The sequence below is a fragment of the Cebus imitator genome, unplaced genomic scaffold (assembly GCF_001604975.1).
Source record: "Cebus imitator isolate Cc_AM_T3 unplaced genomic scaffold, Cebus_imitator-1.0 Scaffold566, whole genome shotgun sequence".
Taxonomy (NCBI): domain Eukaryota; kingdom Metazoa; phylum Chordata; class Mammalia; order Primates; family Cebidae; genus Cebus; species Cebus imitator.
In genome coordinates, this window is record NW_016107881.1 from 449,648 (window position 1) to 467,113 (window position 17,466).

Consider the following 17,466-nt stretch of genomic DNA (forward strand, 5'->3'; position numbering starts at 1 on the left):
GCTCCTACCCTTTTTTGGGGGTCAAGGTTACAAGTGTCCCTTGTTTCTGCGGCAATATCATAACGACTTCGCAGAGACGTGAACGTCTAAATGTGGTAATAAAATGAGTCTAGGGTAATATTACATTATCTAAGTTATTGGAAGTAGAAAATGTTAGTATTTCCTAAGACAATTGCATGTCCCTAGATAACTTGTGATTTTCAGTGACAGAGTGAACATCAGATTTTGTATCTTGATTATAAATATACCCTTCATCCTGACCTTGGAAACTGAGCAAAATCCATGTCTGTGAGCTTTGTGCAACGATGCATATGGGACATGCGAGCATGTGAAAGTGTATGTGTGCATCCCTAGCGTCTGCAAAAAAATGAAGAGAAGGGTGGTGGACAGAAATCATTTTAGTTTTGATAAGATGCTCAAACATCCTGGAGCAGAGAAGAGTTACTAGAGGAGTTATCCGAAGGCAGGGTGGAAGTCTGTGCCAGAGCAAGTGTCGGGGCCGAGGCGCTGAACCCCGGCTCGGCTGTTTGCACCGGAATTCCACCATGCGCTCACTGGTTCTTTTACAACGGAAGGTTCACCTTCTGTAGTCTTGATTTTGCCTTTTGCGGGGAGGGGTCAGAAAGCTCTGAGATGCGCCTTCCCCCTTCTTTCTGGGTGCGTGCAGCATGCTGGACATTGCGCGCACAGGCGCGTTGGTTCCCGAATCCACCCGGCTGGCTCCCCGCGACAACTGGGCTAAAGTCACGGACGCCTGCACGTCCTGGCGTCCGGGGTCGAGGGCAGGTTCCATGAAGGCAGCATCCTGGGTTGCCCCAGAGGTGGCAGGAACTCTCGAGGGAACGGTGTCGCCATCACACGAGGCTGTTGGCCCTGATTGGTAGGGGAAGGAGGAAGATGCTTGTTTGCAGCCGGGCATGGGTTTTCTCCCACATCAGGATCGTATTATGGGTGCCTGAGGTTCCAGAGGCTAAGTGGCGGCCTAGATATTGTAAGGGTCTCTATTTGGGGTTAGTGGGTCGCCCGTGCCCGTCTCTTCCTTTCTCGGGTTTTTCTCCTTATATTGGCAAAGTGGATGGTAGGATTAGTCTCTAAGCCTCAAGAAATTCATTTAAAATTTCCCATGCTAGAGGCGAACGCAAATCCTCAGAACACGTGGGAGGCACCTGAAGTTCCGGTTCACGGTTTACGCCTCCGGCTACAGGGCGGGTGGGGGGCTGGCAGGCGGGGTCGCCGGGGCGGTGGGGGGTGTAAAGCCGGGTCCCTGCGCCCGGGCGGGGGAGTGAGGGAGCCGCATTCCGGCTCCAACCTAGGTTCAAAGATTAGAAAAACAGGTGTTACGTCGTCATGCTAATTCACTCTCTCGGTAAACGCGGCTCAGGCAGTTGTGTGCTGAGGACTTAGCGAGAGGCCGTCACCTCGTGGTCGTGCATTCACTTTGTTTATTAAACGACATCTACTCGGTTCATTGACAACTGAGCTTCATTGGGACATTGGAACAGCCCGCCCAAAGGCCCCCTCCAGCCCCCCCCCCCCCCCCCCCCCCCCCCCCCCCCCCCCCCCCCCCCCCCCCCCCCCCCTCCAGGACATCAGCCTTAAGCGTGAAGACTTCCTTACTCATTTTGCCCATCTTACTTCTGAAGGCAAGATTACTGCATTTCTTCCTCTGGAAACCCAGCATTCCCTGACTCCCTACACCCCGCCCCCCAAAAGTCCCTGCTGTGTACACAGGTTACAGACTCCTGAGAGGCACTTCTACACCGGCATGTTGTTCTAAGTAGACATAGGGTTAGCATAACCAGACTTGACTGAAATCCTCTTTAGAACACAGTCGAATAAAAAACCACCTCTTAACCCTAAGTGTCATTGCTTCGCCTGGCAGCTATATCTGACACTGTTGGAGGGGAGAGGAGGGTCAAGAAAGGTTATTTCCCTTCTCCACAGGCACCCTCCACCCCCCGACTTTACATGTAGTAGCCAACTTGACTTTATCTGATCTTTCTGAAATCTTGTGTATAAGTGAGCCACAGTGCATCTCTCGCTATCTTCGTAGCTATCTCTTGTTAAAAGTACAACACTGGGTGGTTGGAAGCCGCCTAGAACCAGGTCTCTAAGTCGCCTCAGCCATTGGGGAAATGACTCCTCCTGGATTGGAGTCCATTAGCTGGATTCCAGTTTTGAAAGACCTATAAAATCTCCCTGCTTCTTTTTCTTTCTATTCAAAACGTTTACCTCCTCCAGCCAGGTGTTGCCCAGATGTGTAAATAACACCAGAAAACTCCTGTTGTCCTTCTACGACGATCTTACTGCCATCGGGCGGCAAGGAGGTGGCAGATGTATTTTTGAACAAACATTCTTAAAGTTGTTCTGAATATCAGCAGAATGGCACACACCCCTCTTCAAAGTATTTATTTTCTCAGTGGCAATTAGCACCATAAACGAGAGGATGAGTGACCTGTCACTGGTGTTCTCACAGATTTTTATGGCAGATGAAGCAACTGCCTCCAAACGCACCACCAGGAGCCGAATCTGGTCACCCGCAGTACCAAAACCAAGCCGGGAATCGAGTCTGTAGGGGGTGATTCGTGAGCACAACAACTGGTTTTCGGACGAGCTGACTTTTTCTTGATGCTATCTGTTGTGTTTTCTCAGATGAGAGAAAGAAAAGGCGTTTCAAATTAGAGGATCTCTAAGAGATAATTAGCAAGAATCCTGGCAAGCGTTTGTTTAAACAGCTCCTATTAGGGAACTGTGAGCATCGTTAAGTTTATTCATGAAGACTATCTTTTCTGTAAGGAATATTCATGTTGGACCTTTGTTTTCTTAAACAAAACCCGACAAAGAGTTGGTTGATATTTAAGATAACGGACTGTCGTGAGCTACGTATCTCTACATATCAATCACTCGAATTCTATTTTGTCATCAAATGTAACCTCTTCCCCTAATGTCCCCCTCGCTGCTCCCCATAGGAAAACTCCCCGGCCGAGCTTTCCACGGTGAAAATAATCACCCCGCAAACCCAATCCATTTCGAAAAAGACGCACTTCTTTGGGATTAAAGACAGTTATTGTATTTATTTCCTCTGGCAATGAATTCCGTGTCACCACGGCTTCAGAGAAACGAGAAAGAGAAAATAAACCCCCGAACCGGCCTCGCGCACGCGGTCTGCCCGCGACTGCCCACGGGATGGGCCTTTGGGTGAACCCTGACTCCTCGGCGGGGAGACCCAGTCAGCCAGGCCGACCTCGGCGGCCTTCGGACGTCCCCGGCTCTGCGGGGCCGCCGCGCTGGACCAAGCGCTCAACCACCCAACTCGGGGGAGCCGGAGGAGCGCGGGTTGCGCCCAACATAGGGAGGGCCCGGGAGGCCGCGAGCAGCGGCGGCAACCTGACAGCGCCGACCCCGCACCCGGGGCTCATTAGGAGCGCAGCGGCAGCGCTGGTGGTAAGATCCAGAGCCCCGAGCCTGGGTGCGCGGGGGGCGGTGCGGGGCCGACTCGCGTCACTCAGCCCTATTGGCCAATGAGCGCCTCGGCCCGGTGGTCGCGCCAGGCCAATGGGAGGCTAGGAGGCTGGTGAGTGGCATTGAGGGAGGCGGGAGAGAGGCGGCCCGGGAGTGAAGTTGAAGCTAAATCCTTAAGCTATAAAGAAGTTACCGGGGGCAGTTTTCGGCTTCCAATTAGGAATAATAGTGAACTGGCTTCGTAGCAATTACGGAGGACCAGGTTTCTAAAATCACTCGTCCCAAAGCTTACATCCTCCTCTTTCTGCCACGCACCCCTCCCCCAATTCATGATCCAGAAAAGGGAGCCGGGAATGCTCTGCTCCTCTCTGCCGGTGGGAAGCGGAGAGGCCGGCGGAGTCGCTGGGTTGGACGGTAGGCATGAATACAGTTAGGAGATGGGCGCCCCCGAACCCTCTGCCGCCTGTGGGGACTGAAGGTAGGTGAAGCAGAGGATACCTCGCGCCCGCCCAGCGGCCGCGCAGCTCGGCTGCGGTGCGGAAGAGGCCGCGGCGCCTCCCACCCCCTGGGTGGCTGCGAGGGGCTGTCTCGAGCGCGCCACCTGTTAACCTGGCGCTGCCGGGCCCCGCTTGTTGCCGCCCCTGCTGGGCAGCCAGAGCGCTAGGTCGCCTTGGGAGTCCCGAGGGACTTGGTGTGTGTCACTTTTTGAGGAATCCCTCAGACTTGAGATCCAAGTTAAAGAGGTAGCCAAGGTCCAGACCTGCCAAGGTCGGGAGCTGAAGGCCCCGACGCGCCGAGGAGAAATTCTGATTTGCAGAAACCTGCTTCTCTGGGACGGGCGCGGGCTCGGGGACCCGCGGAGAAAAGTCCACTGCGGGTCTTCGAAAATATGCATTTTGTTGTTTGGGCAGCTTCCAGGGGGTCTGGAAGAGGTGACTGGCATGGGTGAGGGCATGCCAGCATTATTTGCAGGGAAACTGTCTCGCTGCTGATTTACCCGTTTCTTTAAAAACAAACCCAAAACGCCTGGCTAGGCGCTCTGAGGCCCTTCTCAGCAGGGTTTTTGGAATTGGGGCGAGTGTGTGAGTGCTTGTGGAGCCGCGGATCTCTTACGCTCTGATGCTATTGTCTTCACAGGAGCCTGAAAGAGTTGTCTGGGGTTCCTGCTCTTCCCAAAGGGGCTCGGAGCCACCTTAAATGCCGCGAGACTGAAGAGCAAACTTCGGGGATTAGTATGTCGATTTTCCGAGGACCAGGGTTCGCAGCACAGAGTGGAAGAAAAGGCTGGCTCTTCAGGGGTCCAGCCGGCATTTGATACCGGAGACCCCCAGGATTGCCCAAATTGCGGTGGATCAGCAAATTTCCTATCCTGCATCCCTCATTTTCAAAGAAAATAGTTTCTGTTCATCCCTGCTGGCCTTTTACTGCCATCAGTACACTGTTCCTGGTGCAGATCCTTCAGCCTCTTCATTCAAAGTATGTTTTATGTTTTTGCCAAATATGATCTCTAATTGAAAGTTTATTTTTTGGTTTTGGATGAATCTGCGGAGCTTTCGTTGTAAGAAGAAAGGGGGAATAAGACACAATGAAAGAAAAGTCCAAAAATGCTGCCCGGACTAGGAGGGAGAAGGAAAACAGTGAATTTTATGAACTGGCTAAATTACTGCCTTTGCCCTCGGCTATCACCTCGCAGCTGGACAAAGCATCCATAATCAGACTCACGACCAGCTATCTCAAAATGAGAGTGGTGTTCCCGGAAGGTAAGTGACTTTTCCCAGATGGAATTTCAGAGGCAGAAGGGGCAGGGGATTTGCCAAGCGAAAATCCTACACCACTGACTGGAGAAATTCGTACATATTTACTTAGATACTCTGCAAAGGAAAGTTTAGCTCGGCTGCTTCACTAAGGTCTTCACTGAACTCAGAATTTCTGTTGCTTCTTCGAAGCTCCCTCTACTTCCCCGTTAATACTTTCTCTTCAGTTCATCAGATTTGTTTGGTTGGGAAGCAGCCCAACAGTCCTTTTGTCAACACTTCACATACTAGGCCCAATTGAAAGTACTATTAATCCAAACATGACTTTCTTTTTTACTCCTCTTGTTAGAATTGTGTCCAGTAGAAAGCAGGAGCACTGCCAAATTCTGTATTTTTTGCCAGGTGTAGATAGACCCATGTACCTGGAGCTAGCTAAGCTGGATAATAATTTCTGTATATGTCTGAAATTTTGCAAATGAGTAACAGGCCCATTTGTGAATAAGTATGCCTGAATTTCTTCATTCTCTTACATACATTCTAAGCAAACTTATTCTGAGTTTTCAAGACATTCACAGATTATGAAACTAACTCTGGAGCTTGATGATTTGCAACTCTGGGCTTGATATTATCTGTAACATAATAGGCTAGTCCCAGAATACATAAGGTTGGATTAAGATGGCTAGCCCGGTTAGAAAACATCTTCTGGGTGGCAGGTTGGCAAACAGATTCTGAGAAAATTGTCTTATAAGGCCTAGAAGTTAGAATAGCTGAACTATTGACATCATTTAAAACTTGTATTTAGATTATCAAGATTCATCGTGTAAGGACAGAACAGCTTTTATAGAACACTGTCCTGTATAAAACCAGTTATAGTTACTAGAAAAGGACACATTTCTATTAGCCCATCTTTTCCTTTACTTGAATTTAAATAATAAAAACAGATTTAAAAAATACTTTAGAAATGTCTTTGCTGGGGGAAAGGGATTCAGAAATGTAAAAGAGGGATTACTAAACAAGCAAACAAACAAAAATTCAAGAGAAAGAATTCTGTTTATTTACAAATGAGAACTTCTGATGTAACCCCTGGAGGTTTTTGTTGTTGTTGATTTTAGACGTTTGGAGTTTGTGGTTTTCCATTAAATAAACGGATGGGCAGGAAACAGTCATTATTGGGTTTGGAGTTTCACTTTGCTTGATCATGACATAAAAGTTATTATCTAAGTCAAAAGCCTGCAAAATGTGCTCCAAGCTAAAGGAAAACTTTCAAATTATAATTCAGTTCTACCTTCAAACTACAAGTGATGTTTTAGTCATTCCCTTCTAAAGCTGTTCCTTGAACAGTTCTCCTCTGACCCTGGAAACCGCGGGAAAAAAGAAATCAAAGCCTAAAAAAAAAAAAAAAAAAAAAAAAAAAAAAAAAAAAAAAAAAAAAAAAAAAAAAAAAAAAAAAAAAAAAAAAAAAAAAAGAAGAAGAAGGAAAAGGAAGGGGAACTTAAATACTAAAAACTACATTTCCCATTCAAACTGTGCTGAGAATTGTTGATGGGATAATTACCATTATACCACACTGCCTTCTATTTAAAAAAGAGATCTCGTTGTCTTTTATACTGTCAGCGCCTACTTTATAAAAATAAAGCTATTGCGAACTCCGCTGGCCGCACTGTTCGTAACAGGATTATTAGCAGTGATTTGTCAGCCCCTGCGGTCTCAGTGGGCTCCCTTTCTGCGTGATTTCCAGCCGGTCTCGTCAATTATCGGTGCCGATGTCGCTCGCTGTTTGATCAGAAGCAGCATATGGTGCTGCTTGTGGGGCTGCGAGTAATCGCGGGAGGAGAATAGCTGGGCGGCGTTCTGGGGAGGGGAGCGAGCGGGCCGGGAGAGCTCGGGGAGTCGCCCAGCCAGCGACGCTAGTCGGCTTGGTGCACACCCGGGGCAGACGCAGCTGGGAAGATCACGGGCTGTTTTCTGCTGTTGTTTTGTTTTTGTTTTTAAAAGAGCGAGCTTTTTTTTGTTTAATTAAGTGCTAACTCTAGACATTATAAATCGCGTTGTAAATAAATAGGAACAAAAAGTAAACTCTCACAGCCAACCTCTCGTTATTTTTAAAGAGAGAGCGGAGGAAGGCTCCCGCTGGAGTCCCCTTGGTGGCCAGGACTGTCCCCCCTGGCTACTTTAACAGCGACTGTGCTTTCTGCAGCCCTCTCACCTTCCTCTCGAACCCCTCCTTTCTCTCCCTTCTGTGTGTGAGTGTGAGTTTATGGGGAGGAGAGGGTGGACGATGTGTGAACTCTGGGCACATCATTTATTTTCTCCAGCTACTGCTAAGCTCGTAACTCACCCTCAGCCTCCACCCAGTGAGTTAGACAGGGTCATCAGAACAGCTGGCTCCTAGGGATGAGGTTTTAATTTTGACGGTGGACTAGTCTAAAAAACCCCAAACCCAAAAACAGCTCTTTGAAATATTAAAGAACAACAACAACAACAAAAACAAAACCACAACAGCTTTCAAAGAAATAAAATAGTCACAATCGCAGGACCAGGGACAACCTGCAGGGGGTGCCAAATTTGGGTTCAGTGTTGACTGAAGGCAGAGAGTGGACAAGATTGGGGTCCAAGGCAGTTGGGGAAACTGATCACTTTACATTGATGTAATTTTTTCTCGTGGTGTTAGATGGAATTTGTTGGAAGATTAAATTCATCTTTACATCTGTCTTGAAGCCATCCTAGCACATAGTAGGTCCTCAATACAATTTTAAGGTTGGGATAAAGATAGGTATAAATGTCCTATCACAGGTAACATGTGGATTTTATAAGGTATATAATCTAAATAATTATTAATCTGATGACATAGCTCTAGGTATGAAAATGCTGTAAAACTTCGGATTTGTTCATATAATATTTCATCTGTAATACGCTGTAATGCCAAAGGGCTATAAGTTGAATGAACAAACAAAAATTATTGCATAATTATATTTGAAAAATAAATATCCTTAAATACAGGCAATTCCCATCCGAATACACTTTTTTCTTCTCCCAAGGTCTAGTAGCTTCCTTGCCTGGGGGCAAGTTTCAGCTTTTATTTGCCTTAATAGATGAAATTGAACTGTTTAGGTGAAAATAAGGGGGAGTGGTGGGAGAACAGAGAAATGGGATATAGGTACCAGGAATAATTAAGAAAAAAAGCATTAGATTGGAGATTTCAGAGGAAAAAGAGAAAATTAGGAAAGCTAACTGAGAAATCACTAACACTTCGTATCTCCCAATTAGTGACATATTCTATTCCAAGGTAGCTTTGCAAAGAAAAAATTGAGGCACATAGAAATGTAAAAATCTTTGACGTTATCAAAGTCAGAGGGACAGGATCTAAAAAAAAAAAAAATAGCATGACTTTATTTTTGTGCAAAATAGGACAAATTCAACTAGAAAGATATATTTGTATCCAGCTATAAATAAATTTTGACTGGGTGTGTAGCGGCTTGCATAATAAACTTTGAAAGGATCAGATATATTTTCTTACCTATAGCTATTCAGAATCTTGGTAATATCACATTGCCATTTCATTGACAAGATGTTTTGGGAAAATAAAAATAATTGCAGAGTTGAAATTAGTAACTGCTCAGGAAAGATCGTCTCTACAACAGACAAGGATGATTAAACAAACTTCCACAGACGCTTTCTATAATATGCACCTCAAGATTGAAATCCTTAATGGTGTTATATTTTTTTGAGGCAGAATACTGAAAAAGAAAAAGAGGCCCCATTTCCCACGTGGGTCAGTGATTTAAGGCTGTTTTTCTTGCTTCTTGGGGAAATGATTGAGTATTAGGTTTCCATGTTTATTTTCTTACAGAAGTTTTTCTCATTTAAAGGCCTTTAAGCACAGTTTACTGTTCCATACTGGTTTTCTGTGTTTAATTCCAGTTTTGATGTTGACTTAAAATGTGGAGTGCAGAACTAAACTCTGTGCAGAGCATTTGCAAGGCAGATTTATGTACTAAATCAATAAAAAAGGATACTTTTTTATTTAAAGGGAGAGATCGCTAATAAAACAAACAAACAAACAACAGGTATTATAAGCAATCGTGGGATGCTTTCAAGCAGGGTACAATTACCCATCTGATGATAAAACGGGGCTGAATTTCTCGAGGACAAATCTAATTTCTAGGGGAGTTGTTTTCTAGTTCTGGGGAATCTTGGAAGCTTCCACCTTTTAAGGAATCAAGTGTAGACACAGAATGTGAACCCATAGATTCTCGTCGCATTCTCGGTCCCAGGTATTTATCTGGAAAACAAGGCTTGTACCTTGCTAACACCTAACGATTTTAATGGGCCACCCATTGCCAGTCTTTGATCCCTGACATTTTAAAATTTTGTGTGAAGGAAGGGGAATCTCAATTATTTAGGAATGGTCCTGCTACTCTAAAAGTGCTGAAACAGTGTCCACGGCAAAGTAAACTTCCTTCCACGGGTAGCCCTACCGAATTGTCGGCTCCTGCGCCTTGCCTCTCGGCCTCGGTGGCTCAGGACCGACAGTGGACAATTCTGTCGAGGCCCCAGTCGCGCCTCCTGCACTGTCCGAAGCACTCAGCCAGCCAAGTCTGAGCGGTGTGTCCCATCTTCTGTCCGCAATGGCCCCAGCCAAGGGTCTAGCTTTTGTGGCCTCAGTACAGAGTCTCTTCACTCCCCAGCCCAGCCCAGGTGCCGCCCCCTGCCCGGCTCAGAGGTCCCGCCAGTGCAGGTGTGTGCCGGCCGCGCCTCCTGCCTTCCCGGCCACTGCTCCCTACGAACAAGCGGTCGTCTAAACCTTAGCTTGAGGTCCGTCTGTTTGGGCCATTCCAGGGAAGGCAAGCTAAATGCCGCCATCCGAGTCCCTGCGCCAAGTTGAACTGAAGTGGGATTCGCCTGCGCCTTCGGGCTCGGCGGCTCCAGCGCGGGCCTCTATGGAGGTGGCATCGACAAAGATGGGCCGCATTCGAAGACCCGGAGTCCCAGGGCGACATCGATTGACGTTTTTCGGCCGCCACGCCGGACTGTCTCATAAACAACCCAGTTTTAATCTAGACCTGGCCGAACCCCTCCCTCCCTGGGTTTCTGCAGTCTTTTCACGGCGGGCTCCAGCTCTGGCAGCCAGATTGGCCAGCAGGCTTGACCCTTACGGGAAGCCCAAACTAAGCCCAAACTCGGAGGCCGGAGCTCCGCGAAGCCGCATAGAGAGAAGGGTGGGGGTCAGCGCTGTGACCTTCGGCTCTACCCCACATTTACAGTAACATTAGTGGATTCCCCGGACAGGGCCGCGGTGTCTCTGGCCCGGGAGCGGCAGGCAAGAGAGGTCAGGTCCCTTGCCGAGGCAGGCACACACTGTGGGGTCCAGGATGCTGAGTGGAACAAGACCTGGCCCCTCGCGCTCGCCAATGCCCTCGGGTCAACCACCCCGGCCCCTTGGTCGGAGAGAGCGGCAGGCAGGGTGGGCAGCAGCGCCGGAGATGGGGTCGGGTGCTCCTTCTTGCGTGAATCGGCCTCCTGCCAGTGAGGCTCCAGGAGCTTGATTCGGGCTGGTGGCACCCATTTACCGCCCGGTCCCTTTTATTTTCCGAAGAGACGGGCAGCGGAGGCGCCCGGAGCCTGAACACGAAGGCCGCTGGGCACCTCAGCGGGGGGGAAAGGCTTGGACAGTACGCATTTAGCGAGAATGCGCAGGACCGGCAGTATACAGGGGATTTGGAGTTTTCAGGATTACCCCCTGGGCCAGACTCTCCTACATACTCTCAAGGGACACCCAGTTGGTTGAGACAAACTGTTCAGGGACCGCAGTGGCCTCAGCCTCTGAGGGCTTTTTCCTCTTCAGTCACCAAGTCGTGGTCAGGTCGGGGAACAGCGCCTCCTCCCCCCTCCCCCGTTTCCTGAAAGGGACCTCAATTCGTTGGGGAGGTGAAGTTTCCCGGGAAGGATTGCAAGGAGGATACATTTCTACTGAGATGTAGTGTTTATTTATTAAAAGAAAGAAAAATTTTAAAAGAACAGTAGAACACGCTCTTCTCTTCCTCCTCTTCCTGTCTGAGTGAAGGCGGTGATGATGCCGGGTCTGTAATCTATATTTTGTCAAGGGTATGAAATTCATTCCGAAGGAAAAGCTCTATCAATTTATTTTTGCTGCTTGCAATAACACAGCTGGATGATGCTTTGAGCTCACGCTAGACTGGGGCTCATCATTCATTCGCCAAGAACGGCCTAAATGGTGCCTATGGGATTAGGTCAATTTTAGTGGATCTACTTCGCCTCATTTGGTTACTAATTGGTTTCTTGTTTTATAAATCGAAATCTCATTTTCAGGAAATTACAAAACCCGTGCAGTCAGTCCATTGAGGTAATCCTTGGGTCAGGGGGTATTTAAATGGAAATGGCTAAACCGAGCAAGGAGGGTAAAGCAACAGTGAAACTTGCCTGGGTTTCACATGAAATGTGAGCTAGCCCTTTAGATCCATAATAGATACATCCCTTCTAATGCTACTTATGTAAATATGATAAACCAGACTTTAAGGGAAGAGGGGGGCCTGGGATAAGCAAAATTTATCAGCTAAGGTTAATGTGGCATATCTTGGAAATCTTCCAAAATAGATTCTGTTTTCCTTTGTCTTCGGCCACTTTAGCTCAGGAAAATCCTTTTGTCTAAAACCCGATTTAGTTATCGCCTCCTTCACAGAGCTCCTTTTCTCTTTTGCAAAACCCCGTTCCCTCGGCCTCACCGAATTACAAGAGAATCTTTAGATCTTGTTCCCACTGTAATCCCGCCGCAAAGGGAGCTAGTTTCCTACTCATTTTAAACAGACAATCAAAGGATTTGCGAATTTTCTGCGGTAGGTCAAGTGCAGAAACGAAATCTCAGCTTACCCCCTCGCCAACTGAAATTGGGTGTGCCAGCGCGCGTCACCAAAAGTAGAAGGCGAGGGGGTCCAGGAAGAAGGTCTTCAACCCACTTCGAGACTTTAGGGAGGGGGGCAATTTACTAGGACTTGGGGAGGTGCTCTTGATATTAGATCGGGAAAGCCCGGCAGGTAGACAAGAGTAGCCAGTCCCTTATAAAACATTAACCCAGACACAACCGTGAGATTTTGACGGGGAACAGAAAGAGTAGGCAACGCTCCGTGAAAGCAAAAGGCTCCTTAAAAGGTGGCGGGGGTGGGGCAGGAGAGGGTGAGGGAGGCCTCTGTTAACCTGTGCGGGACGGGCTGTTTATTAACCTGTGGGGGAAGTCTTATTTTCCCTCGTAGGCGCATACTAATAAGGCCGAAACCCGAAACAACAAACAGCCTTGGTTGGCGCCAGGAGTTCAGAACCAGTATTTAACCAGATCCCAGCCAGGGGGATTTTCAGATCATTCTGGTTGAGAGGCCGCTTCGGGTGTCTTCCGGCCGCTTTGGGAGACCCTTAAATTTTTAGGTTAAAGACATTTTGTTGGCCTTAAGTTCAGGCTTCGCACCCTTCCGAGAGCCGCGCGAGACCTGTCTCCAGTCGCAACGCAGCCTGCAGCCTCTGCCCGCTCCGGGATCTCCCGAGTGCCCTGGCTCTTTACCCCAGCCAAGCTTTGGGGTTTCAGGCCTCCGCGGGCCCCAGAGCGCCCAAGGGCCAACGTCACCGACGCCCTTGGCTTTCCCAACAGGGTCCTTTCCCCTTTCCCCTGTGCGACCACCGCAGCCAATCCCACCTGTCACTCCTTCTGAGTGGGTATGTCTGAGCCGGGATTTAAAAAGAAAAGAGCAGGTCGTGACAGAAACCAAGAAGGATAGGTTGGCTGAGACTGGAAGAGCGATACATTTGAGAAGGCGAAGGGGTGTGTACAGGTGACTGTGGCTGGGCCCACCCAGAACGGTCCAGGAGGACCCCAGCGACCAGGGCAGTGGAGTCACTCCGGGGAGGAAAGCTGGGGCGGGCTAAAGAGTCGGGAGGAGTTGACCGGGAGCCAGAGAGGTAGACGCGTCCCGAGTGCGGGCAGGGAGCATCAGTGTTTGCAGAGTGGTGGGGAAATCGTTAGATTTATTTAGATGAGCAAACACCCAGAAAGACCGGATTTGAGCTTAAGGGGCGCTCACGGTTCCTCGTTGCCAAGGCTTTGATCGCTTGCTCAGGAAGCAGCTCCTAGCCAACACCTTTTAAAAATCCAACTCTATGTTTTATTTTGAAAGATCTGCACCAACCTCATATTACAAGGCGAGTGTTTATCATTGTGTACTTCTTGTTGATTTGCCCCTTAACGCAGTGAATCACCTTTCTGAGGGGTGGGGTGGGCGAGGTCATGTTAAACTTTATTTAATGGTGTAAGAATAAAAGGATTTAACTACCTAGTTAAAATAATTTTTGCAGCAGCACTATTAAAAATATATTACCTGTAAATAGCTTAACACAGGTCTTCGGAAGTTTTTCTGCCTCCTTTTTCTTTTCTTTCCTCAAAAGGGCAATTTAGCAGACTCCATATTAAATTTTTAGAAATAAGCCACAAGAGTCTTGAGTTTTTTATATTTTAGCCAACACCAGAGAAAGTTTTCGGCAAAGCCTCCAAAGATCTTAACGGGAAAACATCAAGGAGAGAAAGAGGCGGTCTTTGTTAATAGAATACAGTACCTGGAAAGTAGAAAAGTTGAATGGGCCTCAATTCGAGACGAGAACGAAAATATTGCAAAAAGGTTGTTAGCACACCAAAGTAACTGACTTCTGAAAAAGCCCATGCGGGTTTTGTTGGGGGACAAGGGGATGGGGGCATGAGTTTTGTGTAAGGCAGGGGTCTAGGAGGGGAAAGGAATAGGGAGAAGGATTGAGCAGGGATGCTGGTAAAAGTCAGGCTGTAAATCAGCCGCCAGGGAACTGATTTTTCCGAAGGGGATTAAAGTCAGAGGCCAAGAGGAGGAGAATGGTTAGAAGCCCCGCAGCCAATCAGAAGGCCCGCCAGGGACCCGTTGGACCTGGCCAGTCTTCTCAGGTCTCTGCGGGCTGGCAGTGGCATTCGCTGGGTGTCGGGACCAATTTGGCCTCGGAAAAAGGATGACAATGAAACTCTGGGCGAGAAGCAGAGTGCCCTCATCCCCGTAAACACACTACTGAACCTACAGGAAAGTTACGTTATCAGTGGGGTGCAATGTTGGAACTTGGGCCACTTGGAGTCCTGCCAGGGAGCCCTAGGCATGGGCTCAGCCATTCCCAGAAAACTAGGTCTGGTTCCGGAGAGGAAATCTAACCTCTGCTGAGAAGCAGAGGGCGGACTGAAATATACATGTTCCCATCCCCCGCTGTCGACATCGAGAGGGCTCCCCTATGGTATCTAGTCAAAGGGCCGGCGCTCGGGTAATACAGTTCTGGGACTGGTCCAAACTGCCTGCCAGATCCAGATTCAGTAGCTACAGAACGTTTCTGTGTCTCCACAGGGCTTGGCGAGGCGTGGGGCCACTCCAGTCGGACCAGCCCCCTGGACAACGTTGGCCGAGAACTGGGCTCCCATCTGCTCCAGGTACAGGCGCAGGTCTTCCGGCAGCACATAAGCTTTGAGGGTCTGAGTGCCTGGCCCTGAGTTGGACTTTTAGTTTCTCGTAAAGAATAAAGGAGGATCTGGACTGCACGTGGACCTCTCAGAGCCCAATAGCTGCTACAAAGTAAAATTTTAGCTTTTGCAGATGATGCTTCAAGAGGTTGCGAGGGAGGCAAGGTGACAAGCGGGATAGGGGGTTTGGTAGGTAGCCTAGTCAGGCCCCATCAAGGCGACCTAACCAAGAGAGGGGGCACCATTTGTCTCCATTGGGCTGAGGGAACTTGAACACCCAGATCAGGCAGAAGAGGCAGGGTCACATCCCAAATGAAGGATTTACGAAGGAAATAACAGGAATCTGGTAGAAAGACCTGTCAGTGCTTTAAGCCCACACCTTTCCCATCCAGCTGCATCTGCAACTGGTTTTGTCTCCCTGTAGTGTCCGAGTTCCCTCTTCTCTTCCTATTTCCCTTCACGCCAGCCCAGGCTGGGTGCAGACCCTTGCTTAAGCACACCCCCCACCCCCAGATGATGAGTTTAACCGATTTGAGGCTTCCCATTACCTTGTGGTTTGTAGTGCTCACAGTTTTTAATTGCTCTTTGGCTGCTTAAGTTACAGAACAAATGTTTTAAATTGCAAAACCCCAGTGGCATTTTTAGATTTTCCACTTGTCCCTAACTCTGCACCATCATTAGTATTGTTATTCAAGTCCACTGGGAGCTACTCTCTTGGGAGCCTTGAACCTAAGCAGCATTTGGGGAATGGAAGCCAGTTTTCCCTGTGGGCTGGCATGAGTGGCATCTCTTGATGGGAGCTCCTGTTCCTACCAATATCCTATACCTCTCTCCTTCCCAGACACCAAGGAGATTTTAGTTTCATGGAACAAAGAAAGGGCTTGGGCAAGCATTCTCTCACTGACGTGGCCTCCATACCTTTGATTTTATCTAGAAAGGCATTTAACTCAAAGACACCTTCTATCAGATTTCCCTGTATCCTTCCCCCAATCTTTTCATATTCCTAATTTTCCTCAGAAACATAAACAAAAAACAAAACCCAAAGTTTCCCTGACCATTTCCAGCTCTTGCCAATTTATTTCCTCTTCTTCACCCTACATTACTGCCCGGACTGACTTACATTCCCAATTTCAATGGCCCACCCCCTCCTCATTCACTCCCACATCCCTGAAGTTTGGCATCTCTCCCACCCATCATGCTCTTCACAGGCTCCACCACATTTTGATAGCAAGAATTAGATGCTCATCTCCTATCCTAAAGGAGCTCACTCATTCTACAAATTTGGGAGGAGCAATGGCATGCCAGATAGAGAGCCCTGCTCTCATGAAGTTTACATTCTCAAGAGAACAGCTTTACAAGCCCACACAGGGGCATTGTATAGTGTACCAGGGGGATAGGTGCCATGGAGAAAAATAAGGAGGAGAGGAAGGAAGAGTGGTGCCTTTTAACATAAGAGATGGTTGGAGAGGGCCTCACTGAGAAGGTAACACTTGGACTAAGACCTGAAGGAGGTGACACTGATGATTTAACATTCTCTCCTTCCCTCAGTTTCCAAAATAGCACTGTTGCCCAGATTCTTCTCTCTCTGCCAGCTCCCTTTTGATTTCCCCACCACTGATTGGCCTGCAAATGCTGTAACTTCCCCAGGGTTCTAGCTCTATTTCTCCTGTCACAGGTTCAAGGCCACCCAGGTAATCTCGGCCAACATCAGCCTCATAACTCCTTTCTCCACATAAACCCAACTGGTTTCTCCAGTCTAGACTCTCTTCCTGAGCTCCAGATTTTTGTTTTCTACTGCAAACTGGACACATCTAAATGGAAATTTGCATACACCTGAAGTTTAGCATCTCCAAAACAAGAATGTACTATCTCCCTTCCCCAGAATTCTACTCATACAAAATCTCACTAAATCTTGGTTAATGATGTCACCTTCTACTGAATGCCTTCACTGAAACCTTGATATTAACCTCTCTCTACCACCAACTAAGTCCACATCCAGAGCCATTTCTGAATTAGATTCTCCCCTTTCTAAATGCCCCTTGTGACTACCTCATTTCAGGCTTGACCATCTCTGCTGCAGCTGCCTTCTCTGATATCCTCTTCCCCTTCCCTTCCTCCTATAGATCACTGTCTACATTCTGCCAAACAAAATAAAATTAAATGAAGGCCACATCTAAGCATGCTATTCACCTGCTTAGAACCCTCTATTAGAACTCAAGTGCTTACAGAGCAACTCCAGGTTTCTCAAACTGACATTTCAAGCTCCAAAATCTATTACAGGTGTAGCTCCTCAGCCCTGTCTCTGGTACACCAAACTAATCATCTCAGAATACACTAGATTGGCCCTATCCCCAGACCCAGATTTTGCCACTTCATTCCTTCTGTCTAGAATGCTCTTTCTTCCTCCTCCAGTCCAAGCTTCCTGTTCAAGGTTCTGCTCAAACATCAGCTCCTCTAAGGCCTGATTGTCCCCCAGGCCTCTGGTCACTCAGGCTCTAGCCCCCCTGCCTATTCAGCACTGTCTGCCTGTTCAGCTGTGTAGTCATTATAACTGTCCTCAGGCCAGTTGCCCCTGCTGGACTTCCTGCTCCTTGAGAGCAGGGTCTGACAACTCTTGTCTCTGCCTGGACTGAGGCCTTATTCATAGAGATAGAGACAGTGAAAGTCTTAAGACTTTCCTTCATGGAGAGCCTGTCAGTTTGATGTATCAATGGAAACATACAC

At 48.0% G+C, this 17,466-nt stretch overlaps 1 protein-coding gene across 1 annotated transcript in view; it reads left to right on the forward strand.

Moving 5' to 3' along the window:
• The first annotated feature begins 3,632 nt into the window (after nt 1-3,632).
• Nucleotides 3,633-17,466, forward strand: part of SIM1 (SIM bHLH transcription factor 1) — a 77,328-nt gene continuing 63,494 nt past the window's right edge. The window contains exons 1-3 of the mRNA XM_017515930.2: nt 3,633-3,940; nt 4,600-5,222; nt 14,630-14,712. Of these exons, the coding sequence (XP_017371419.1) occupies nt 5,048-5,222; nt 14,630-14,712 (258 nt within the window). The 5' untranslated portion in view covers nt 3,633-3,940; nt 4,600-5,047. The remainder of the gene's footprint in view (nt 3,941-4,599; nt 5,223-14,629; nt 14,713-17,466) is intronic.